This window comes from Cervus elaphus, chromosome 7 (genome assembly GCF_910594005.1).
Source record: "Cervus elaphus chromosome 7, mCerEla1.1, whole genome shotgun sequence".
In the NCBI taxonomy this organism is placed as follows: domain Eukaryota; kingdom Metazoa; phylum Chordata; class Mammalia; order Artiodactyla; family Cervidae; genus Cervus; species Cervus elaphus.
Window position 1 is genome coordinate 51619449 of NC_057821.1, and position 24197 is coordinate 51643645.

Genomic DNA, 24197 nt, shown 5'->3' on the forward strand with positions numbered 1-24197 from the left:
ACGTCAACATTCCTTACAAAATGTCATCACTATAAAAAAGCTTCAACAAACATCTTCGTTGTAATTTTTATCCCAGAAATGAAGTGACTAAATTAAAATATATGAATAATTTTATGGCTCTTGATTAAGCTAATTTCTTTCTCTAACAGTTACAACAATTTATAGCCTCACCTGCTATGATGAAAGAGGATCTACCTCATTGCATGTTTCCTAGTTTTGATTATTTTAACAAGGATGATAACTTGTGGTTGTTTTTACTGGAATTTTAAAATATATCTGAGGGTAAGCAACTTTACATACATTATCTAATAGGTACAGTGTTTTGTAAGGGAGATGTCTTGATCTTTGCTTCACAGAGGAGAAAACAAGCTCCAGGGAGGTGAAGATTCATTCCCTCAGTTCCTCAGTCAGTCTAGGCTGTAGGGTTCAAACCTAAAAAGGGTTTTACTTATTACTTACTCTAAAGCTCTTATTTTAAACTGCCATTTTAGTTCATAGAAATGGATATATTTGACTAAATATATAAATTAAAATATCTGAGGACTAGAAACAAATGTAGTCAGAACTTCCCAAAGAATGTCCCAAAGAACACAAGACTTCTCAAGTTCTCAGAGGAAAAAACAACTCAGTATTTAAAATTTTGGGAAATGCTGGATAATGGGTCCCCTCTTGGAGACTCATAGTGAATGTCAGGATTTTTAAGGCTCTCAGAAGTCTTGAAGCAAAGAGACTGTTTAACTTTGTTTAACGTTTCAGAGGAGTAGAGTTCCAAGGAACGTGTTTGGGAAATGCAGCCAAACACTGTACCTCGTATTTCTGTGTTATGTTTTATTGCATTGGCTGCAACGTCTAGACAACGGTAAATGATATTGGTGGGAGTGGGTATTCTATTCCCAGCCCTTTCCCTTTGATTTAATGAGAATGTTTCCAGAATTTCATCACTGAGTATTGTGTTGCCAATGAGTTTAAGACAGAGAGCATCTTCATTACCTTTATTCCAAGGTAAAGAGTCAGAGATGGATGTTGAGTACGAGGGACTCATACAAAGGCGGCTGTTCAGTGTCTGCTTATCAGGCGTCTGATGGACAGGGCTCCCTTCCTGGAGTTCCTGGAGTAATAAGACAGCCCCTGCCTGGGCTGGGGGAAGACACACGCATTTTCTGCCCGGGGCAGCACGTGGGTTTGTCACCTTTACCGTGGGCTGCAAAAGCAGGGGCGTGGGGTGGGGAGCACCTGCCTTGCTGAGTCAGCACACATTTTCTGAGTGTGCCCCTTAAAGGTTGGGCGCAGCTGGGCTCCCCATCTCTAAATGTAGCCCAGGGGTGGGGTGGGGTGGGGTGGGGATGGGGACAGATTAATACTGCTCGTGTGAGGTGGGGTGTGAAGAGCTGGCTCTGACGTGGGCTCTGCATGCCCCTGCCGAGGGTCTCGAAGCTGTGGGCATCTTCCTCTCCTCCCCTCACCCCCCCAGCTCTTTCCTCACCTTGGCTCCGGGCACTGGGACATGGATGAGCAGCTGTTCCCTAGAGATCCCCAGGCTGCCCAACCCTGGCTCAGATGGGCATAAGAATCGAGGATGGAATCAGGGAGGTTTCGGCCACTTAGGACACAAGACTGTGCTTTCGCCTGGAGAGGACTTGGAGACGGAGTCCTCAGGGTGCTGGCAAGTGAGTAATTGTATTTTAGCTCTGGAAACTGTTTTTTCACCCCTAATCTCCCCATCTTCCAGCTTATGGGGTGGTAAGCAGCCCCAGTGTGCATAATGAATGCTGACATCATAGGTCTGGGCACGGAAAGCATCAGCTCACGAGCACTTTTATTAGAGACTTGCCCCGAGGCTGCATAGCCAGCCCTTCCAGCCCAACATTCTGTCTGGAACTGCAGTGTCTCATGGGGCTGCTTCATCAGGGCCCACACCATCCCCCGCGTCCCCTTCCCCCTGGACCGCGGGGTGAGATGCAGTCCCGTCACATAGCCCTGATGCAGCGATGTGGACATGAGTCTTCCACCTTGGCTGTGATTAGGACAGTTCAGCTCAGTCGTGTCCAACTCTTTGCGACCCCATGGACTGTAGCACACCAGGCCTCCCTGTCCATCACCAACTCTGGGAGCTTGCTCAGACTCATGTCCATTGAGTCGGTGATGCCATCCAACCATCTCATCCTCTGTCATCCCCTTCTCCCGCCTTCAGTCTTTCCCAGCATCAGGGTCTTTTCCAATGAGTCAGCTCTTCGAATCAGGTGGCCAAAGTATTGGAGTTTCAGCTTCAGAATAAGTCTTTCCAATGAACATTCAGTTTTCTAGAAACCCAGTGTCGTCCTGATCTAAGAGGGTGACAGCTCCTCGGGTCTGTGACAAAGCTGGATGTCTTCTACCTTTCCTCTTGCTCTTTGTCCTAACCTGGGACCTGTGAAACTTTGGAGTTTTGTGTTTGAGTAAGTTGAAAGCTAGGTGAAGGAGGAAGGGCTGGTAGTTAGGGATGAAGTATTAATTCTTAGTCTTCATGGGTCTTTTTTTGGTGAAGTCAAAACATTTTCAAAGAGGTGAGGATTGAAAACTAAGAATTTTCCTGTGAGTGGAGAAGCCCTCATTTCAGAGCCGATGGTAGTGAGAGGGCCAAAGTGATCTATTTCCGCCATCAGCCTGGCTTCCCCGTCCCTGGACCTCAAGCTCACGGTGAAGAGCTGGAATGATGGTTGGAGTTTATAAAAGTGAGTCTTATGAAGTACTGATCACAACTTATCCAGCTAGTACTTAGAAACCAGGTAGGATATAAGTAGATTTGGTTTACTGAGGAATCGGCATAAATTCTCCTTTCTTCTCCATCCTACTTGGGACTTTTCTCATTTCAAATGTTATCCAAAGTCTCTGCTTTGCAATTCCTAGGTTATAATATGGTCTTTTGTCTTCATTTTGAGATAGGAAAATGTATGCTCAAAGAGGCGTGGGTGGCAGAGGCTGGTTCAGAGTCTGGGGGTAGAGGGGTCCCCCCAGCGCTGGGCTCAATGCTGCTGAGCAGGGTCCCAGCCCCCACTTTGCTCCTCTAGCGGCGGACCCCCGGTGGGGGTGAGGGTCAGGCAGGAGGGACACCCCAGCTGGAGCACTCCAGTTCTGTCCGCCCTGTCTGGCCGCTGATGACATGGCTGTGACGTTTGTCCAGCACGATCTGTGTTCTCCTGGCCTCGTTTTTACTTTGCATCCCCCCAGGCAGAAGCACCTAATTTCAGCATGCTTGTGTATTTTTTTTGATTTTGATTTTGAGTGAACACCAGGTCTTCAAGGCTGTTATTCCGAGGCCCAGAACTGCCCTCCTTGTTTTGTTTTTAATAGCTTGATGAAAGTTTGCTAAACTCCTTACACTTAAAAGAATTCCCTTTGTCTGGGGACAAAGAAAAGAAAATCCAAACAAACAAAAAAATCAAAGGTTTCCTGCTTTTCTGGGTTATCACCATTTGAACCTGAAAATAAGATTTTCAAATACTTTCTGTTTTGAATGAAACTCCGACAAATGGTCCTCTGGCCATGGGCCTGCCCCGGTGTGGGGGAGGGGGCCCCAAGAGAACTCACGCAAGGCCTGTGAAGTGCCCGCCCCTCTGCCTGCCTCCCAGCCTGGCGTGGCCCCAACCTGGGGGGTGGTGCTGTCCTCTTTCTCTGAAGCTGTGTCTCAGGTTTCCTGGTGTCCTTTCCAGTGAGGGCCACTCAGCAGATGATGGTGATGAGGGGCCTCCGAGCTGAAGCTGAGCTCCTGCTCCTGGGGGTGGGGGTGAGGGGGGTGGGGGGACCGCCTGGACAGGGATCTTCCAGATTGCATTGACTTGGTTCCTGAAATGGGGAGCATTTTATTTTCACAGTTCCCTTTCCCGTGCCCTTTCTCGGAGTGACGTCTTTTTCCAGGTTGCATTGTTGTAGACCAGGTTATCTGCAGGGCAGTGGGACCCGGGTTGTTTGCATTTCCTAAAATTGTGCTTTGCCCTGAATGTGGCAGAGAGATTGTCTGCCGCGGCTGTGAAACAGGACGGCCGGGAGGCAGCAGCACAGCCGCCCCTTCTGTTTCCGCTGCTCCCAGGGGTCTCGCGGATCCGTGGTGTCCAGAGCCCTCAAATCCGCAGCAAGAACTCCTGGACTTCCGAAGCTCCCGGTCGGTTTTGTGGAGTTCAGAACTGCCTTGTTTTTCGAGATCATTTTCCCCCTGGCTTTCCAGGAGGAATCATTTTCCAGACCCAGGGTGCACTGACTTGCAGTCAGAGATGCAGCCTGGTACCTCCAGATACAGGTCCAGATGTCTGCGGTTCGTGGGGAGGAGATAGAAGCGTGCTGGCTTTGCTGGGTGCCCTGTTGTTGTTTTGCTCTTCAGAGAGAGGAAAAATCCACCAGAGTTGCCTAATTTCCTGCTTTAAACACTCGTACTTTAGCGTTCATTTACCTATGAAATTGAATCATGTGACAGCATGTGTGGGGAAATTTTGGCTGAAACCCATTTCATTTGGTCTGCATGTGCTGTGGATCCTGTAAGTGCTGTCACTTCTGAGGGGACAGGTTTAAAATCCTCCAAGGAGGGCACAGTTTAAAACACACTCCACTCAGTGAGCAACTTTGTAAACGGGCCCTAAATCTGGTTCAGAAAAGGATGCTATAAAAGTTTGTTTAGTTCCTTTATCTCTAAAATAAGGAAAAGACACTAAGTAAATCCACAGAATTATTTTGTTACCACCAAGAAAATAATTTAAGGCGTAATAATTCCAGCATGTAACAATCGTTTCTATCTAATGCTTTGCGGTACTTTGTGTGAGAATAAATGGTCATTTGCTGCTATGAAATTTTATTACTGAGCCACTGCGAAGCAGGATTCTGTTTTACTATTTTTCATCTTTGTGATGCTGATGGATATTGCAGAACTTTCATATTTTCAACAAGTGCATATGGAACCCTCATCACGGGCCAGGAAACTTTCTAAGTGCTGTCGAGTCAGAGGTGAATGGGCCGGAGTGTTTGCTGCCTGACCCACATGGAAAACGCTGGGGGGAGTGTAAGGGGGTCACAGAAGAGACAGTGTTCGGGCCCGAATCACACACTTCCAAAATCACATCTGGATCTCGGCACCCAGGATCCTGTGACTGTGTTTGGAGGTGGGGCCTTTACAGATATGGTGAAGTTAAAAGGCGGTCAGTAGGGTGGGCTCTGATCCCACAGGACCAGCGTCCTTGTGAGGAGTGAGGTCACAGACACACACAGGGGAGGCCCGCAGGAGGTCACACGGAGAAGGCGGCGCCTCCAAGCCCAGGAGAGAAGCCTCAGGAGGAACCAGGCCCTGGCAACACCTTGCTCCTGGATGTCCGGCCTCCAGACCATGAGGGATGAACGTGTGTGGCTTAAGCTGTCCCGTCTGTGGTCCTTGGTCAGGGCTGCCAGAGCTGACCACACAGCCAGGAAGCTCCCTCGTGAGCCAGAGAGGCAGATGGTGCTTCAGGACAGTGGTCTCACGTCAGCTCCTCTCCTTTGGGGCGAACGTGGCGATGTTCCCCCAGCAAGAGCTGAGGAAGGGCTCGGCCTGCCCGCAGGCCCAGGACAACGCGGGGACGCCCCACTGCTGTCTCCCCAGCACTCTCCTAGCGTTGTTACTGCAAAGCGTCCGAGGCCCGAGAGGGAGTGCTGAGCGCTGGGGGGAGGCGGCTTCTTAGGAGGGTTGCTGTTCATGCATCTCTCTTCTCGGGAAGAAGCTGACATCCTGCTTTGGCCTCATTTTTGTCTCTGTTAAGTAGATAAATGTGGTTTGCATCACTCAGAACCTTGGGAATGTGTTACAGGATATTTCTGGAATGGGCAAAGTTCAGCACAGCCTGGAGCCAAAATGTCCCCGTTACTGAGTCAGTGTAGTCCACATGTTTGCGACCGTCTCCAGAATGGTCTGCACGTGTGTGAGACTGATGATGCAGTTCAGCACATCCCTGGGAACCGAGGAGGAGTGCCGAGAAGCAGGACTGGCCAGGGCTGCCCGCGGCCTCTTTTCTGTGTCGGAGCCTGCAGCTGCGGAGAAGGCCTGGAGCTTGATGAAGCTCTTCCTCTTCAAGGCACGAAGCCTCCTAAGCTGGGGCTGGAAGCCCCAAAGGCTGTGGGAAAGCCCCAGTGGCCTTTGAGGTCTTCGCCCTGGACTCCGCCTTTAGGACGAGCATCTCTGAAGTTTCTGAAGGGAGTCATCTATAGCGGAGTTCTCAAACTGTGGTCTGTGGCCCCCTGGGGTCACTGGAACTCTTTCAGGGTCTTCGAGGTCCAAACTGCTTTCCTAATAATAATAATATTCTTCATTTCCTCTCCAGCACTCAGGCAGTAGGGTTTTCCAGAGGCTCTGAGGCACGTGGAGAGGGCATTGCCGTTGAAGTCGAGCTCACTATCTCTGTGTTCCCTCCAGTGTTCTTAATAAGGAGGGTCGAGGTGCATATGTGTGCATTTTCTGAGATTAACAGCTTTAAATATTTCTGTGTCCCTACTAGTTATCTTCGGTTATACCCACTATAAAACTTTTTTCAAATCTTAAGTTCCCTTGGCCATCATTAGACTTATTTATGTTATGAAGTGGGCTTCCCCAGGTAGCTCAGAGGTAAAGAATCCGCTTGCAATGCAGGAGATGCAGGAGACCTGAGTTCCATCCCTGGACCGGGAAGATTCCCTGGAGGAGGGCATGGCAACCCACTCTGGTATTCTTGCCGGGAAAGTCCCGTGGACAGAGGAGCCTGGTGAGCTAGTCTGGAGGGTCACAAAGAGCTGGGCACAGCTGAAGCAGCTGAGCACACAGTTATGAGATGCTAAGACTGTCTCCCCAGAGTCAGGGATTAGGGATGGCTTTTGTAATTTCTAGAGCTTCCAGGGTAGCTCAGATGGTAAAGAGTCTGCCTGCAGTGTGGGAGACCTGAGTTTGATCCCTGGGTCGGGAAGATCCCCTGGAGAAGGGCATGGCAATCCACTCCAGTGTTCTTGCCTGGAAAATTCCACAGACAGAGGAGCCTGATGGGCTACAGTCCATGGGGTTGCAAAGAGTTGGACACAACTGAGTAGTTAACTTTTGTAATTTCTACTGTTCAGCATTTTGCAACATGTCCTAAGGAAAAAGAAAGTAAAATTATTTATTTACAAATGAAATGCTTCTGTACATAGAAAATCCAAAAGATTCAACATTAAACAGCAGGGCTTTTAGTATAAAAATAAGGGGAAATTTTTATTTACAGCAACAAACATTATAATATACCTATGGATAAGCAAATCAAGGTAAACTATATTTAAAAAATAATAGTTTATCAAAGAACAGAATGTAAAACCAAAATGTAAAAATGATTAATGAGACAATAATGAATAAAGAAAGTGGTAATTCCTCCCACATCAGTACATACTTTTAATGCAGTTTTAAGCAAAATCTCATTAGCTCTTTTCAACTAGACAAAATGTGTCTAACATTTGTATGGAAAAGTGAAGGCATGAGATCTGACAAGATATTTTTGATAATGAAAATTAGTGACCAGGACTATATGTGTACATATTCTTAGAACTTACTGTGACACTACAGTGTGGAATGAGCATAAGATGGACAAATGCATTAATTTGATTATATACATGTTAACAAGCTTCATCTTTGAAGGGAAAAAACCTGAACAAAATTTTTTAAAAAATTATGTTGTTGTTCTTTAGTCACTAAGTCATGTCTTACTCTTTGTGACCCCATGGACTGTAGCCCACCAGGCTCCTCTGTTCATGAGATTTCCCAGCAAGAATACTGGAGTGGGTAGCTGTTTCCTTCTCCAGAGGATCTTCCTGACTCAGAGATCAAATCCCTGTCTCCTGCATTGCAAACAGATTCTTTATTGTCTGAGCCACCTGGGAAGTCCAGTATTAATTTTAATAGGGTAAAATTCTATATGTTATTAAGAGAAAGAAAACCTATTTTTTAAAGGAACAAATTATGTAAATAAGCAGATCACTGAAGAGAAAATATGAAAAACTATGCATACACGTGTTCAGTGTCACTTTGGCAACCCCGCGGACTGTAGCCCACCAGGCTCCTCCATCCATGGGATTCTCTAGGCAAGAATACTGGAGTGGGTTGCCATTTCCTTCTCCAAATACACAATGTAACATTTGGCAAAAAAAAAAAAAAAAGTAATTTCAAGTTTCTTATGCAGAAACACAACAAAAAGTAAGCATGCTTTTTTGACTTATTTCAGTTAATATTTCAACTTTATGGAAAAACATTTTATAATTTAACTTTTATAAATTTTATAACTCTGTCTAAAACTGTTACTCTTTTAGAATTGAGTGCTTACTCTAAAATAGAATGAAACTTATTTGTGGCATATTTTCTCATATTTAAGGATGAGTCATTAGCTTTCAAATGGGAGATTAGAAAGTTTGCTTTCTCCATCCACAGCTGCACTGTCTGGGTAGAAAGATGCTGTGAAGGCTAAATGGATGCAGCAGGGTATTCTCTTGCTCCCGAAAGGAGCCATCTAATCCAAGGAAACTGGATGAGCTGTAAGTAAAAGCATAGAAATATGATGATTAGCTCTATAGATTAATAGTTTACCTTCTTGTGTTTAATGCAACAGAAAAAGAATCAGATTACACTAAGGTGCCAGTTGAATTGTGACCATCAACTTTGGACTTATTCAGAATTTAAAGGAAAAGGAATATAATATTTGAAACACGATGAGTTCTTTTTAGACATTTTAGACATTAAATTTTCTGTTAAAAACAAAAAATTGCTTGTTACTACTTTTCAAATGAGAAATTAAAAAAAAAAAAAAGCCACAGGAGCATCTTACGGATCGAGGATGGTCTTGCTGGAGAAGGGCACCCAGCACATGGGCACACGTGGAGCCAGGCGCTGGCCTTGTTGGACGTCTGCCGGCTGGCCAGCCAGGTCAGGAGTCGTGGTGCGGCCGCTTCGCAGCACGTCAGTCACCCGCTGTGGAACAGCTGTAGCTGCAAGCAGGAAGATCTCGTCTGCAGACCTGCACCTGTACCTACAAAGGATGCTCGGCCTGCCTTGCCTGTATCCATCCGGGGTCGATCAGGGACCCGGGGTAACGAGCACAGGTGGGGTGATGTAGTCCAAGTGATGAACCCCTTTCCTGAGACTCACGGTCTGTCCTGGAACAGCCGTGCTGACGTCTGCACTGCTGGTGTCTCATCACAAACAGGGACGGACGGGGGCTGACCTGCACCAGGGTCACCGCATCTCCATGGCTGCACCCACGGGGAAGAGCCCACCGTTCCCTAAGAACGTCCAGAGGAAGTGTAATTGCTTGAGCAGATTCCAGGGGTCTCTGAGGCACTGTTCTTCCTTCTTGTCTCTTTCTGTCCCTCATACTGGACGCCTCTATTCACCTGTCTTACAGAGTTCAGAGTTCTTCCTCTCCCTGCTCTGATCTGATGTGGAGCTCTAGTGAAGTTTCATTTCAGTTTTTGTAATTTTTTGTTTGCTACACCCTGTGGCATATGGAGCTTCCCAGACCAAGGATGGAACCTGCGCCCTCTCCATTGGAAGCATGGGGTTTAAACTACTGGACCACCAGGGAACTCCCATAATACTGTTTTCTAGATTTGTGATTTGGTCTTTGGAGAAGTAAAAATCCTTGTATGGATATTCTGTATTTGGTGAAACATTTCTCACACTTCCTTTAGCTATTTAGATACTGTCGCCTTTAGTTCTTTGGACACGTTCAAGATTGCCAATTTAAAGCCTTAGTCCAGCCTGTGTGTGGGGTTTTCCAGGTGGCACGATTGGTAAAGAATCCTCCTGCCAATAGAAGAGATGCAGGAGACGCGGGTTTGATCCCTAAAGAATCTGCCTACAATGCAGGAGACAGGGGTTCGATCCCTGGGTCAGGAAGATCCCCTGGGAAAGGAAATAGCAACCCACTCCAGTATTCTTGCCTGGGAAGTTCCATGGACAGAGGAGCCTGGCAGGCTACAGTCCATGGGGTCACAAAGAGTCAGACACGACTGAGCAACTAAACAACATACCTGTGTGGCGGCCATAATTTCTTGTTTCTTTGCGGGTCTTGCAATATTGTTTTGAAAATTGCATGTTTTAAATAATATAACATGGCAACTCTGTTAAATTCTCCCTCCACCCAGGGTCTGTCGTTGTTGCTTTTGTTGTTTGTTTACTGGCTTTTCTTAAATGGAACTAATTCTGTAAAGTCTGGATTCTTGGTCACGTGTGGTCACTGAAGTCTCCGCTCAATCATTTCCTCAGTGTCTGCAGCCGGGAGGTCTTCCATGTTGCCGAGGTCCTCGTGTATGCGGGGCGATGCCTTCAGCTCCTGGTGGGGCAGGATGGCCTTACTGCTTTGGCATCACTTGCTGGCATAGAGCTTCCGGGTCAGCCAGAGGTGAGACATGTGAGCTCAGGTCTTCCCCAGGACGTGACAGCCTTGCACACTCGTGCAGCCTCCTGGAGCCCTGCAGACACGTCAGAGCTCCTCAAAGCCGTCTGTGGACATCTCACCACTCAGCCCCATTTTTGCTCTGCTTTTACCACTGTTTCAGGCAATCATGACGTTACACAACTGCCCCTGATCTGTTTTTCACAAGCGTCCTGGGGGAAAGGTTTTTTGCCTTTCATGTGAGTTGGGTCAGATACAGTGGGGTCTCTCATAGAACCACCTAGAAGCCACGGAGGAGCATGCTCTGGGGAGGTTCCAGTCCGGTCTCTCCTTCTGAGGCCCCCAGGCTCCTGCTTTCAAGATTCCGAGCAGACAGGGCGGAGGAGAGGGGTCTCGGGCGTCAAGGTTCTTGCTGAGAGGAGGTTGTTTTTCCTGAGGGCAGGCTCACGGGTTCCTGCGGCCTTGCGGAACTGCCAGCGGCCAAGGAGCGTTGATGGCGACCGTTCCTGCCGGTGCTGATGCTGCTTTAAGGAGGAGAGGGTTTCTGGAGGTCTGTCCTTGCCATTCACAGTGACGCCTACCCTGCCTCCACAGCAAACCCCCGAAACCAAGCTGACAGGTCATCAGCCGGAGTTCACTGTGTCGTGGAACGTCTGGATCGTGTGGTGCTGTGAAACCACTCGGGAGGAGGAACCGTGTCTCATGATGTGTGAGATCAGAAACGCTGGAGGGGGGAGTGTGTCCATTCATCTCCCACTTTTCTGAAAGCACGACCACCCGAGTCCCTGTGTGTGTGTCTGTTTTTCTTTGTTCGGGGGACAGGTGTGTCAGGGTAACACGGGGGTCAGGACTGGCTGCAGTGAGACTGGGGCGTGTGGCGGCTGCTCCGCAGTCTATCGTCTTTGCGTTCTTCAGAGACTGTGGGGGGCATGTCTCACATTTGCCATTTCTGAAGATGTTATCTCAAGAAGTATTTGTGAGGACAAAACTATGCATCATTCTACAGTCCTGAAGGGTTTTACATGTAAAGTTCTCTCTTTTTTCCTCCACTTTCTATATCCACAACAGTACATTTCTAGGGTCATAGCATCGATAAACGTGTATTGTTCTTGTTCATGTACACAAAAAACTGCCTCATTCAGAACAGTAAATACTTTTTACTTTTGCCCTGACTCCCCATGTTTGCTTTCTAGACTCAGGTGAGGAGCCATTCACTTAATGCTCCAGCCAATTCCCAGCTTTGCTTCCAGCGACTCAGGGTTACCCCCGAGACTGCTGCAAAGGGCCCCCAGAGCCGGTGCCAGCGGCCAGACACTTGGAACCTTCGGGACACGGTGAAAGGTGAGGGGGCGTGTCCAATGGGCGTGGCCGTCTTTCGGAGCCTTGTTCTGTTCCCAGCCCCCAAGTGTCCGCTCCAGAATCTGTAGTCGCCAAGACCCGGGACAGCCGCTCTTCACTCTTGAGATGCCCCAAGTCCTCGCTGCCCGCCCCCCCGCCCAATGCAGGGGCCCCTCCCACCCAGTACCATGTAGGTTCAAGAAGCCACACGAGGGAAGGGGCTGGCGGACTGGGGCGGGCAGCCTGGGGTCCAACACCCAGGCTTTGGACCCACAGGGCAGAGCTGGTGCCAAATCAATTCCTCAAGCCGCTGCAAGACCATGGACAAGTGACCGGCCGTGTATTGTGCAGGCCCCTTACGTGTACCAGGGGGAGGCGGGCGGTGCCGAGTCCAGGATCGCAGGCTCCTGAGTGAGGACGCCTGTGAGAACAGCCCTGTGCTGACGCCCAGCTTGCCCGCTAACGTGGGGTGCTGGACAGGCTGGGGGTGAAGTCCGAGACCCACCCCTGCTGTGAAAGCAGCAGGAGCGATGAGGTCCCTCCGCGTATTTTGTTCTTTTAGGTGCCGGAGACTGCAGATCTGGGGTCCTGTGAATAAAACCTTCCCAGATCTTTGAGAAACCTTCACTTACAGAGATGTGAGTACTAAGAGAATGAAGCTGCAAATGTAGAGCCTCCGTTTACAACCTGCAGCTGTATGTGGGGGAAAAACCCAAACCTGAGCTACCAGGTTCCATAGAAAGGGGCCTGAGGGCTGTTGGCCAGACTTTTTTCTCTCAAACTGACAAGTTGAGAAATGTATATGGTAAAAAAAAAAAAAAATGCTAAAAGTTCAAAACGTATGAAAAATCTTCCTGGTTCAGTGCCTGGGTCCTGCTGCCATGAAGGGACCACCTTGTCAAGTTTTGTGTTTTCTCCTAGGAATAATCTGTGTGTGAGCAAATTTAGGCCAAATATTTACCTATTTCTTTATTATATTAAATTGTGGTAAGACACACACAGGACAAAATTTACCACCTTAATCATTGTTACGTCCACAGGCTAGTCGTACGCCCGATCTCCAGAACTTCTTCGTCTTACAAAACTGGAACCCTGTCCCCATTAAACAACAAAACCGACTCAGCTCTTTCCCTCAGCCCCTGACACCCACCCTCCTAATCTGTTCCTTTGAATTTGATGACTCTAGGGCCTTCATACGGTGGAGATACACAGCACCTTTCCGTGTGGCTGACTGACGTCACTAAACACAGTCTTCGGGTTTCCCCCGTGTTGCAGCAGGTGAGTCTCCTCCGTGCAGCAGGGGGAGAAGAGGAGCTTGAGAAGCCCCCTTTGGGCTGGACGGTGAGGCTGCTCGTCTTCCTGATGGGGTGTCTGCCCATGGCTCCCCGCGTTGTGCGAGCCGGTGATCTGACCCCGCCCCGAGGCCAGCGCTCTTCCCATAGCTCAGTCTCACAGACCTGGATTCTTTCTGAAATGCATCAGAAAAGCCTTTATGTTTCTTCCTGGACTGGTCTGACTTCCGGAACGCGCAGTTTGTGGTCAGCGGGGTACACATTGTGTAGGATGCTGCCCGGTTATGGGACCCTGCTTCTCAACGTGATGGTGATGCAGGGACCCAGCCCACCCTGCTCCAGGCTGCACGATGCCAGCCTGCACTTTGCTTCTGGCTCTGAGATCCTGATGGGGTGAGGGCCATGGGCCACCCGTCACTGCCGAGAAGGAGGACAGGTGAGCCTGGCCGCCTGGCTGGCGGAGGAGGAAGTCACCCGATGACGCCGTGGGTTCTGGGAAGAGGAGCAGGACCTCGGGGATGGATGGCTCAGGACAGACGGTTGCTGTGACGTCAGTCCCACTCAAAGCCTTGATGCTTCCCTCGTGCTGGCAGTGAAGGGGCGGTCCTGCTGGGCTCTGTGACCTTGGATTTGGAGGGAACCCCTGGGTGACTTTAGGTTAGCCTTGCCTGTGGTGTATCCTTGGAGGAGAACACACAGCTGAGGCTGGGACTGCAGCAGCCAGGCTGAACTTAGGGGGTGACAGCAGAATATGACCACCAGCCAGCGCCCTGACCTGAGCAGGGCGCCCAACCAGAGCCAGTCACGTCTGCCTACCAGCGCCCGGGGAGGCAGAGCCACCAGCCTCTCGTGTCAGCTCAGCCGCCTGCAACTCGGAGCTGATAGGTGGTCCTGCAAGCCTTCAGGTGGGGACCCAAGGCCACCGGGATGCATGGCTCCCTGGCGCCCAGGACAACAGCTGGGGAAGGGAGGTTGGCTGAAATGGAGGCCTCCCTCCTGGGCTGCGGATGAGGTGGAAAGACTGATGAAACTCTTCTCTAAAATGGAACTGCTTAGAGGTTAGTGTGTGTTAGTCACCAGTTGTGTCTGACTCTTTGCAGTCCTGTGGACTGTAGCCCACCAGGTTCCTCTGTTCATGGGATTCTTCAGGCAAGAATACCAGAGTGGGTTGCCATTTCTTTCTCCAGGGGATCTTCCTGACCCAGGGATTGAACCTGGGTCTCCTTTATTGCAGGCAGACTCATTACCAGCTGAGTGTGGAAATCGTTTGGGCATCTGTGACAGTGCAGACTGTGTGTCAGTGGGTCTGGGGCCAGGCTGGCTGCTCTGCATTTCTAATGAGCACTTGGATGAAGCCCAAGTGAATGGCCAAAGGTCACCCAAAAAGCAAGGCTCTACTGAAATCTAAGCAAAATTGGCATTTATTTTCTTTTTTCTTAGATCCCTCTCCCCACTTAGGGCTTCTCTGGTGGCTCAGATAGTGAAGAATCTTCCTGCAATCCAGGAGAACTGGGTTCGATCCCTGGGTCAGAAAGATCCCCTGGAGAAGGAAATGGCAACCCACCCCAGTATTTTTGCCTGGAGAATCCCATGGAGAGAGGAACCTGGTGGGCTACAGTCCACGGGGTCGCATAGAGTCAGACACGACTGAGCACGCGCGCACACACACACACCCCACTTAACCTGCCTACCTGAGATAATGCTCCAAATAAGTACATTTTGAGTCTTCATTCTTATTGAAAGACTGTTTTGTATCCATGGCATGTCAGTTCCTAGTGGTGGACATTTAGGTGGCTTCTCATCTTTGTTCTTTTAAGAAATAATTTAAATTTTATTAGCGTGTAGTTGATTTACAATGTTGTGTTAATTTCGAGTGTACAGCCATGTGACACAGTTATGCATTTACATATATTCATTCTTTTTTAGATTCTTTGTAATCTTTGTTCTTAAAGCCAAAATGCAAGGAGCAGACTTGCTCACATGAATATCGCAAGTGTGTTTGAAAAGGTGTGAATTCGAATGAAGGGAAGCATATGGGATGCTTGTACACCGGAAACTGTGATTATTCTGTCGAGGACCCCAGGGACCAGGCGTTCCGACAGGCTGGTGTCCTCTGGACTCAGGTCAAGCTGGCCATCTTCCACGATGCTGTCAGTCTTGCACGTGCTATTTTTCGGCCCCGTTATCTTTCCATCTCATGCTTGTGCAATTCTTTTCCTGGAGTCTAAGTGTGGGATTGACTTACACAGCCTGTTAAGTTCCATTTGCTGGCTTCAGACTGTCATCTCACCTGCTGAGATAATTGTGGTTATTGACTTTGTCATCTAACATTTTCCCTCACTCTCCTGGGTTATTTCATCTTCACAATTGATTCTTCCCTCCATCCCCCTATCCGTCCCTCCCTCCCTCCACCTGGTGGCTGTCTCCTGAGAGCCCCGTGTTCTGAAGGCTGTGCGCTCATCTCTGGGGTGTTCACCATGGTGAGCCAAACAGAAAGGAATCTGTGTTCTCCTGGACTGTCATTCCAGTGGGGAAGACAGACACTAAACAAGGACAAATAAGTTACATGGATGTTATGGTGATGCTGAGTGCCAGGGAGGAAAATAAAGCAAGGACGAGAGACAGGTAAAGGGTGGCCAGAGAAAAACCTCACAGAACGCGACATCTGAGCAGAAGATGTTTCAGTCAAATTCACTGGGCAACGGGCTGAAAAAGAATTCTTTGATCTGTCACCAGAAGCCTCCCTATGGGCTGATGTTAATCCATGAGCTGGCACCTTTGGGTTACAGCTGATGAATCTACGGGCATGCTCTGTGATGAAATATCTAGACTGCATTTCTCAGCATCTGTGGCTCTTCCCTGATCCCGGCTGGTCCCACTCTCACATCAGAGAAGTGAGTTTAATGTGAAGGAGGTTTTCCCCTTGTTGCCGTGATGCCATAGTGAGCTGTGAGTGGAGAGAGAGAAGGGGCAGCTTGGCATTGACCATCCTCATGGCCTCAGTGAAAAATCACAGGTGGAAAGACCAGAGTCTCTTGGCAAAATCATAGGAAATTCAAGATTTTTCCCCAGGAAACTTTGGCAAAGGTGCTTCTGAATAGGAGGCATGCCTGGTTCTCCACCGTCTCCAGCCAAACCCCAAGCGGCCCACGGTCAGTGTCCCTGCAGGGTGGAGGCGGCCAATGGCCCGGCCCCACGCTGCTGCCCAGGGGGCTCCATCCAGTGAAGAGCTGTCTTCTTCAGACTCACCTGCAGGCTGCAGTGTTGCCATGACTATCCTCAGCTCTGGGGCGGGCTTTCCAGGTGAGCAGAGGGCGGAGGAGGCGCAGGCAGACACTGAAGTCACAGGGAGGAGGGAGCTCGTGAGGTTCCCGTGCAGCCCAGGAACCCAGGTAACAGCGGGGCCTCATCAGCCCGGCCGTGCGCAGAGCCGGCTGTCTGCCGGCTGCCCTGGCCCCGGCCGCTCCGTCTGTGACGCCAGTGGACTGGACCGGGTCGTTGCTGAAGCCAGTGCTCTGCCCCTGAGCTTCAGGTTCTGTGTGTGTGCTCTGAGTGGCCACCAGGGCAGCTACGCTTTGGAACCTGGTTTCACAGGAGCTGGTCCTGATGGATGAAGGCCCTGGGGCCTGAGGACAGCCTGGTGCCTGCCAGGAGGAGCTGGGACCCGGGGAGGCTCGGAGCCCCTCGGGGGTGCGGCCCCAGCTGGTGAGCAAGGCGGAGGGCCCAGGACCAAAGCGTCTTGATCTGGTGAGAGATTAAACAGCGGCAACAGCTGCAAGAACCAGACCCTCCCCACAGAGCCCTCCAGCCCCCCTGCTCCGGAAGCAGGGGACCCCTGACAGTGAGAAGGTGGGTCTCGGTTCCAGAGCCAGGAGAGCAGACCCCGCCCTGGTCAGAATGGCCCTTTGTTCTGAGACTGTGACTAACGATGCTGCTATGCGGAGGCTTATGCAACCTGGCAGAGCTGGGCCCTCGCCCCGACCCGGAGCCTGTGATCTGGGCACCCGGCCCGCAGTTGCGCAAGAAGTAATTAGGGGTCCAGCCGAGGCTTGCTGGCTCCTCGTCAGGCCGGGCTCCCGGGCCCAGCACCCGACAGGCTCATTAATGTTTAAACCTCCGGGTGTGGGAGGCTGTTTCGTCACCGCAGAGGGCTCAGCGCGGGGCTGGGGCGGGGGTGGGGGGGCCCACATGCTGTTCCTCCTGCCCCCCCCTTTTCCATAGAAAAGTCATTTTTAAAGCTCTCTAAAAATCTTTGAGTTTTTTTAAAAAGTTCTTTAAAAATAAATAATTTTCTCCACCAATCCATTATCTTCTAAAAAGAGACCTCAAGTATAACTTTAACCTTGAGAAATAAGTGAAAAAAAAACTAGTCTAGCTTCCTGTCTGCTACCAGAATCTCAGGGGGAGACAGAGAGCTATTTCATCTGGTGAAAGCTTGAGGGCACGTGTGGCAGAGGACGCTGCTGCCAGGAAGCCGCCCCCTCTGCCTCCAGGAGGGCATGGCCTTAGAAAGCAAGCCGGCCTGGAGACCCCCGTCTGTGGACTCCTCTCTGCAGAAGCCCGCGAGCTCCCCACTCTGTGCTCCAGGGCCTTGGCGCCGGACGTCAGGACACCCTCCCGTTTTTGCATCCTGGAAGGACTTGTGGGTCTCAGTCCCCAAGGACTTCATCCCAGGGGCTTTGCCGGGACCAGGGACAGGGCCCAGGCCAGCATCCGGCACTCCCTGCCTCACTCGTGGAAGAACCCGAAGTTGTCCGTCTGCGCAGTCTGGGGACATCGCTCAGGTTTGCGATGCACTGGCTTCTGTCCTCACCGGCCCAGGGCTCCTCTCAGAAGAATGAGGTCCCTGCCCCGGCTCACCTGCCACCTCACCTTCCTCCCTCCTTTGCTTTCCTTCCCTCTCAGTGAACTGGGCTTGTTTAAATTGTGAAGCAATGAACAATAATAGTAAAAAAAAAAAAATAGTTCTTCCAATCAGAATAAAAGTGCATCAGATGAAAGATAAATGGCTTTCCCCACGCCCGCATCTCTGCAGCCCCGTCAGCTACCCCCAGGTAACTCTACAGCGTGAGTGTTTGGTAAAATCCTCCTGACCATTTCCTCTGTGAGCACGTCTGTGGACGAAGATGCACACGAAGTCCTGTCCTGAGCACAGGACCACGGTCAGCGTGCGGAACACACGGCTTTCCACCACACTCCCGTCCTGACTGCCCGGCGGTCCGCTGTGAGGCTATGCCCCGGCCGACTTAAACTGGACCCATGAGCTGGTGTATGTACATCCTCCCCAGTTTGGGGGACCACAGGCAGGGCTGCCCTACACACCCCAACATGTGCCCTTGTGCTCAGCTGAAATAGTGCACCCTTGGGATAAGTTCCTAGCAGTGGTTTTGCTGGGTCAAAAGTTACGTGCATTTTACATTTTAATAGGCATTGCTCAACTGCCCCGCAGAAAAGGTGCACCAGTTTACAGCCCCATTATAACACTGTGTGCACAGCCATCTCCTCACAGCCTCGCCAAGCCGCATACTGTCAGACTTGCAGGTCTCTGCTATAGACAGAAAGCAGCAAGTGTTTCTTTTCTTAAATTTGCATTTGTATTATGAAGAGTGTTTATGGACTATTTGCCTTTGCTGTTTGGGGTGGAAATATGCTAGCCTTGACCACGGTTCATTTCTATTTTTAGTTGTTTTAAAAATGGCTTTCTAACAGCTTTCATTTATCATTAGCCAGCTAGGTCACAAATATCTTCCCGTGTGCCTGCTATTTAGGCACAGAGGAGTTTACAATATTTACAGAGAGAATTGATCTGCACTGAGAGTTTCCGCCGGGCTCAAGGGAGCCCTGCCTGCACAGAGAAGACTTAACCTCTCCCTCTCCCCTGTCGCTCTGCCCTGGGCTTGCTTTCCGCACACTCTGGCCTGTGTTCTGGTGTGCGGGGTGAGGTAGGGATTCAGTCAGTTATTTGGAGTTTGCTCATCAGCTTGCTGGCTGGAGGGGGCTTTCTGCTCCCTGTGAGGTCAGTGGATCCAGACAGGAACGCGCCTCCTTCCCTTCTTCTTAGATAGATCTGGCCCCTTCCCGGAACCCTGGCCTTTTTTGAAGGAAGCGTCAAGGAGTAAATGCAAAAAAGAATGATTGAGAGGAAAGCAGAAAATGGAGGCTTCTGGTAGGAAAAGAAAAACACCAACTTAACAGGGTTAAATCACTTATGTGCGTAAGCCACTTAAGATTTCACTTTAACCAAGTGCAGAGTCCCTTGGACAGCAAGGAGATCAAACCAGTCAGTCCTAAAGGAAATCAACCCGGAATATTCATTGGCAGAGCTGATGCTGAAGCTGAAGTGCCAGTACTTTGGTCACCTGATGTGAAGAGCCAGCTCGTTGGAAAAGACCCTGATGATGAGAAAGATTGAGGGCAGGAGGAGAAGGGGATGACAGAGATGGTAGGATGGCATCACCAACTTGATGGACATGAGTTTGAGCAAACTGCAGGAGATAGTAGAGGACAGAGGAGCCTGGCGTGCTGCAGTGCATGGGGTCACAAAGAGTTGGACGTGACTTAATGACTGAACAACAACAGCAATAAACAGAATCCCTGGGCTAAAAAAACAGCTAAGCAGATGAATTCTGTTTGCCGTTTGTTTGCCCAACTCTGCTCAAGAAAGAGAGAAGGGATATACAACTCTCATTTTAACAGTATCTCTGCAGTGAGTTTTCTTAGTTGAACAGATCAAAAATCTTGTGGGAAGCTCAAGAGGTCACATTTATAGCCTGGGTTTTCAGGATTCCTCCCATAGTTCCTAAGTAGGTGGGGTATTTTCTCTTTAAAGACCAAATAAGTTAATTGCACAATCAGTAGCATCAGCAATTTCAACTTGTTGGCATGAGTGATGTGATATGCATGTTGGCAAAGACCTACATACTCTGATTTGCAGCATAATTCATATAATCCTGTAGATCAGACTCCAGGTGATTTAGTTAAAAGGTACTGAAGCACTCCTTCTCCCCCCCGCCGCCCCAAGTACCCACCTCACGGTAAACTGTGTAATTTGTACGATGATCTAAGGTGATTGATGAGGATTTGGGTTCATCGTTCGGGGCTAAGGAGTATCACTGCTGTTGGTCCTGGTCCACCAAGCCGCCTCTGCTGCACCTGCCCCGTCCCCTCCTGAAACGCGGCTTTTCTGGTTTTTGTGAGTCGTTCTCTCCCCCTTCCCTCCTTCTTAGGCTCCTGCGTCAGCTTCTCCTTGTGCGTCTCATACCTCAGCTCCCCTGGCCCTCCCTCAGCTCAGGACACTCACCCCATCTTTAACTTGAGCTTAATTTGCTGACTTTGTGTCTTTCAACTGATTTCCACCCAAGTCATCTCGCATGCCCTGGATGAGGCCTTCATGCCTCCGGTGGTGGGAATTGTGTGGCCCGTTCCCAACCACGCCCGAGCCCCGTCTGTCGTGGATTTCAGACAAGGGGTGCCCCTCAGGGAACCAGACTCCGCTGCCTACTGAGTCTGCCCCGCCCCTGTGCAGTTGGAGTGGCTCAGATGGTGCCTTTGAGCACATTCGAAAAGTGTTCTTTCCTCAAAACACTTACTTCCATTGGGCAAAAGTTGTTGGAATTACCAAGACTGCTGAGAATGGCACCCTTCACCTGTATTAGGGAGGGGACAACCACAGTCACACGGCCCTTTGTCCTGTGTTTCAGAGACTTTGTTGCTGCTGGTTGCCGGCTTCCCGGTGGCCCCCCTTCCGCTGGGGCCCTGGGGCTGAGGGTGCACGGCTGCCTGCCTGCCCCCCCGCTGCCCAGGAAGTGTCTGCCTCTCCAGGAGGACGAGAGACGTCCAGCTGACTTCCCCTCGATGGAAGGAGTGATGTGGCTTGCTGTTACCTCATGGGTGAGCAGAGAGATGTGCCTGCCAGGCTCAGAGTGCATGCAGCCTGGCTTTTGGTCCAGGAGGAATTCAGCACTTCACCAGCTGCCCAGGGAGACAGCATAAGACACCATGGGCAGGACGTGTGGGCAAGTGGTCTCTTGGAACTAGTGTGTCCCCTGGTCTGGTGGGGTGGCCATGTGTGGTCACGTGACCCGCACATCCTTCAGGCAATTGTCTCCCCAGGACCAGAGCCTCTGCCCTGGGCATGCTCAGAGCCTTCAACACAGCCTCCTCCTCCCAAAGGGCAAAGTGGCGCTGCTCAGGGGGCCGTTGGGGGGCCACGGCCTCCGGGCAGCATCTGGACTGAGGGCCAGGTCGGAGGGATAGCAGGGCCGTGGGCTCCTAGCGGGCCCTGGTGCCCAGTCACTCCCCCAGAGCCTGGCTGCTGACTGTGGGCATGTGCTTTAGGTCCTGCATTTGCTTTCTAACTTGGACAGTTCATAGTGGAAGGAATTCAAGAGCATATTTGTTCCAGTGTGCTTGAATAATGCAGCTGAGCATATCACTCACATCCCTGCACGAAGGAGGCGGCAGCCCCGTGGGGAAAGCCCTGTGTCCTGCGGGCAGCGGGACGTCTTCATCTGCAGACTGGACTTGCTGCCGGTTGCTGGACCTGGCTGGGGGTTCCCTGGACTGGCAGCCACTTTCCAGAGGTGTTTCTTTCATACCGAGCATCTCCACTAGTGCCGTGTGACAGATAAAAGCTTGAGGAATATTCCCGAAGACTCTGCTGTTCGTGTTGGTCTGTGGACGGGTGTCTCTGGGTGTGGACAGTGAGCGCTTGAGGCCGGCGAGCCCGTCCACAGCCCCGCGGTCATGGCACGAGGAGGGGGTGTCTGTGACGCAGCGTGGTCTTCCTGTGCCCATCTTCTCTATCTTCCCCCTGGAGAATGTCCTGTGTCTGCCGCGTGACTTAGAGTGACTCGATGTCCTAGGAAGCAGAGGCAGAGGCTGCCCTCAACCTTTCCTGGATCTGGGCAGACAGGCTGCCCGCCTGAGGGCTTGCTTCAGCCAGAATCCAGAAAGAGCCCCGTCATTTTGCAGTAAACAATGATGCACCTTTTATTGCATTTATAAATGTCCCCAGAGGCTATTACTCAAAAGGGGTTCAGCTAATAAATACATAACTAATAATTACCTCGGTTCAGAGTGCTGACTTGTGTAACTGTCATCGGGGTCAAGAATGTCCGTTTGCTCAACCCCCCCGGCACCTCGACACCTGTGGTTACGGAGCCAGGGTGCAGGCTGAGGTCAGGGGTCAGGGAACAGGATGTCCCTCCCGCCGGGTCTGAGCGTGGTGGACAGGATGCGGCTCTGTCACCGGTCCTTGGGGCGTCCTTTCCTTGTAGGGGTGCTGGGTCTTGCTGTGGACGCTGGACAGACGGCAGCCCCGGAGCTGCTCTGGGGCTGCCCGGGCGTCAGGTGGGACCGCAGCAGGGCTGTTTCTCTTCCACTTGGGCACTTGGTCCTTGTCCATCCTCGGCCAGGTGGCCAGACCAAGGGAACAGTCAGCCCGTGCTGTGCGTGGACTTGGCCAGAGGTCAGCCCTCTTGCTGGGCGGCTGTCGGCTGGGCCAGGCCCCCGGTGCCCATTCTCGTCTCCGGGGCCGGGGCAGGAGAAGGCAGAGCTGCCCGCACTGCCGGCCTGAGGCCCACCATGCGAGGCGCGGCCCCGTGTCCCCACGTCCTCCCGCCAGGCCCCGTGGGGTCCCCAGCCGGCCAGCGTGAGTGGTCACCCAGGAGAGGCCTGGCTCTGTGCCGGGCTGGCCCACAGCCTGGCACCAGAGGCGCTGGCAACCGACACGTGGGTGAACCAACGGGATCAAGACAGGGCTGCTCGGGAGGCCTCCCTCGAGGAGGCAGCCAGGCCTCCCGCAGCCGAGACTGAGGGGCCACCTCCCGGGCCCAGGGACAAGTCAGCTCCCTCTGTCTGGGACGGAGTCCCTCCCACCCCAGCTCCGGAGCCCTGGGGAGACGGACGGGCCCCACCGCGCCCCCACCATGGGAGCAGAGCCTGAGGAGGTCGGAGGTGCCCCCGCTGACAGGGCAGGCCTCTGAGGGGCCCTGGAGCCCGGGTCGCTCTGGCTCATCTTCCTGGAGCCCCATCCTGAGCGCTCCTGTGGATGGGCCGGCTCCGTGGTTCTGAGCCTTACAGACTTCTGATGGCAGTGAGCACAGCTAGCCAGACGTTGCCAAACCTTTCTGCCTTTTCCCTTAACCATTAGACCTTGGTGATCAGAAACAGCAAATCCGTGTCAAGGCTGTTGAATACGTTTGCTGTCTCAGATTCCAGGTGTGATAGAAAGGCCAAGTTGTGGCAAACCCTCTGGGCTAAACTTTCCCTGAGAAGAGTGGCAGAGAGGCTCCGGGGGTGCTGAGGGCGGTGTCGCTGTAGCAGCGTCTGTGTTTGCCCGCAGTGCCCCGGGAGGGAGCTGTAAGGCCCGTGTGCAAGCTGGAGAAGGGCAGGACGGCGCTTGCTTCTAACCTGCCGTCCGTCTGAAAGCCGAACACAGAGGTCCGCACTAGCGCTGTGTGACGTCAGAGCCTCTGCCAGTTTGAAAAGGACCTGGAATAGGGGGAAGATGTATTTTCATGTTTTTGATCACAATCTTAGAAGACACTTATTAGAGCCGTTTGCTGACAACATTAAGAATTAACAAGTTATGTCATCAAAGCATAACAAGATTTTAATGGTTTCATGAGGGAACTGTAAAGTCTATTACTTAGAACTATTGTGGTGTTAGAAAGCAGGAAATATTTACTGGACTCTTTGGGGTCTAACTTCTAGAACCGGGCAAAACTTAGCTGTTATGATATAAAGAATTTGTGGTTGTTTAGTTGCTAAGTTGTGTCTGACTCTTTGCGACCCTGTGGACTGTAGCCCACCAGGTTCCTCTGTCCATGGAATTCCCCAGGCAAGAATACTGGAGTAGGCTGCCATGCCCTCCTCCAGGGGATCTTCCTGACCCAGGGATCAAACCCACATCTCTCACACTGCAGGCAGATCTTTCACTGCTGAGCCTCCCGGGAAGCCCAGAGTAGAGAAAGAAAGAACAGTAAAACAGAGGGGCAATGTTTTTGGACATGTGATGCCAACAAAGCTCTTGACACCTAAGAAAGTTGTGGATCATGTGACTGCATTGTGTTGGCATTTTTTAGAGGTGGAAATGGAAGGTGGGTTACTGGAAGTTCTTTCTTTCTGGCGAGAGGCCATTTCCGTTGTTTTGGGGGAGCAGGAGAGGCCTGTGGGAGGGCGTCCACCC

General features: G+C 51.1%; 1 protein-coding gene across 1 annotated transcript in view; it reads left to right on the forward strand.

Moving 5' to 3' along the window:
- The window catches only part of LOC122696847 (protein transport protein sec31-like), a 39847-nt gene extending 17784 nt beyond the window's left edge, over positions 1-22063 (forward strand). Inside the window, exons 3-5 of the mRNA XM_043906966.1 lie at positions 11570-11717; positions 12901-12992; positions 20707-22063. Of these exons, the coding sequence (XP_043762901.1) occupies positions 11570-11717; positions 12901-12992; positions 20707-20850 (384 nt within the window). The 3' untranslated portion in view covers positions 20851-22063. The remainder of the gene's footprint in view (positions 1-11569; positions 11718-12900; positions 12993-20706) is intronic.
- The last annotated feature ends 2134 nt before the right edge of the window (positions 22064-24197 follow it).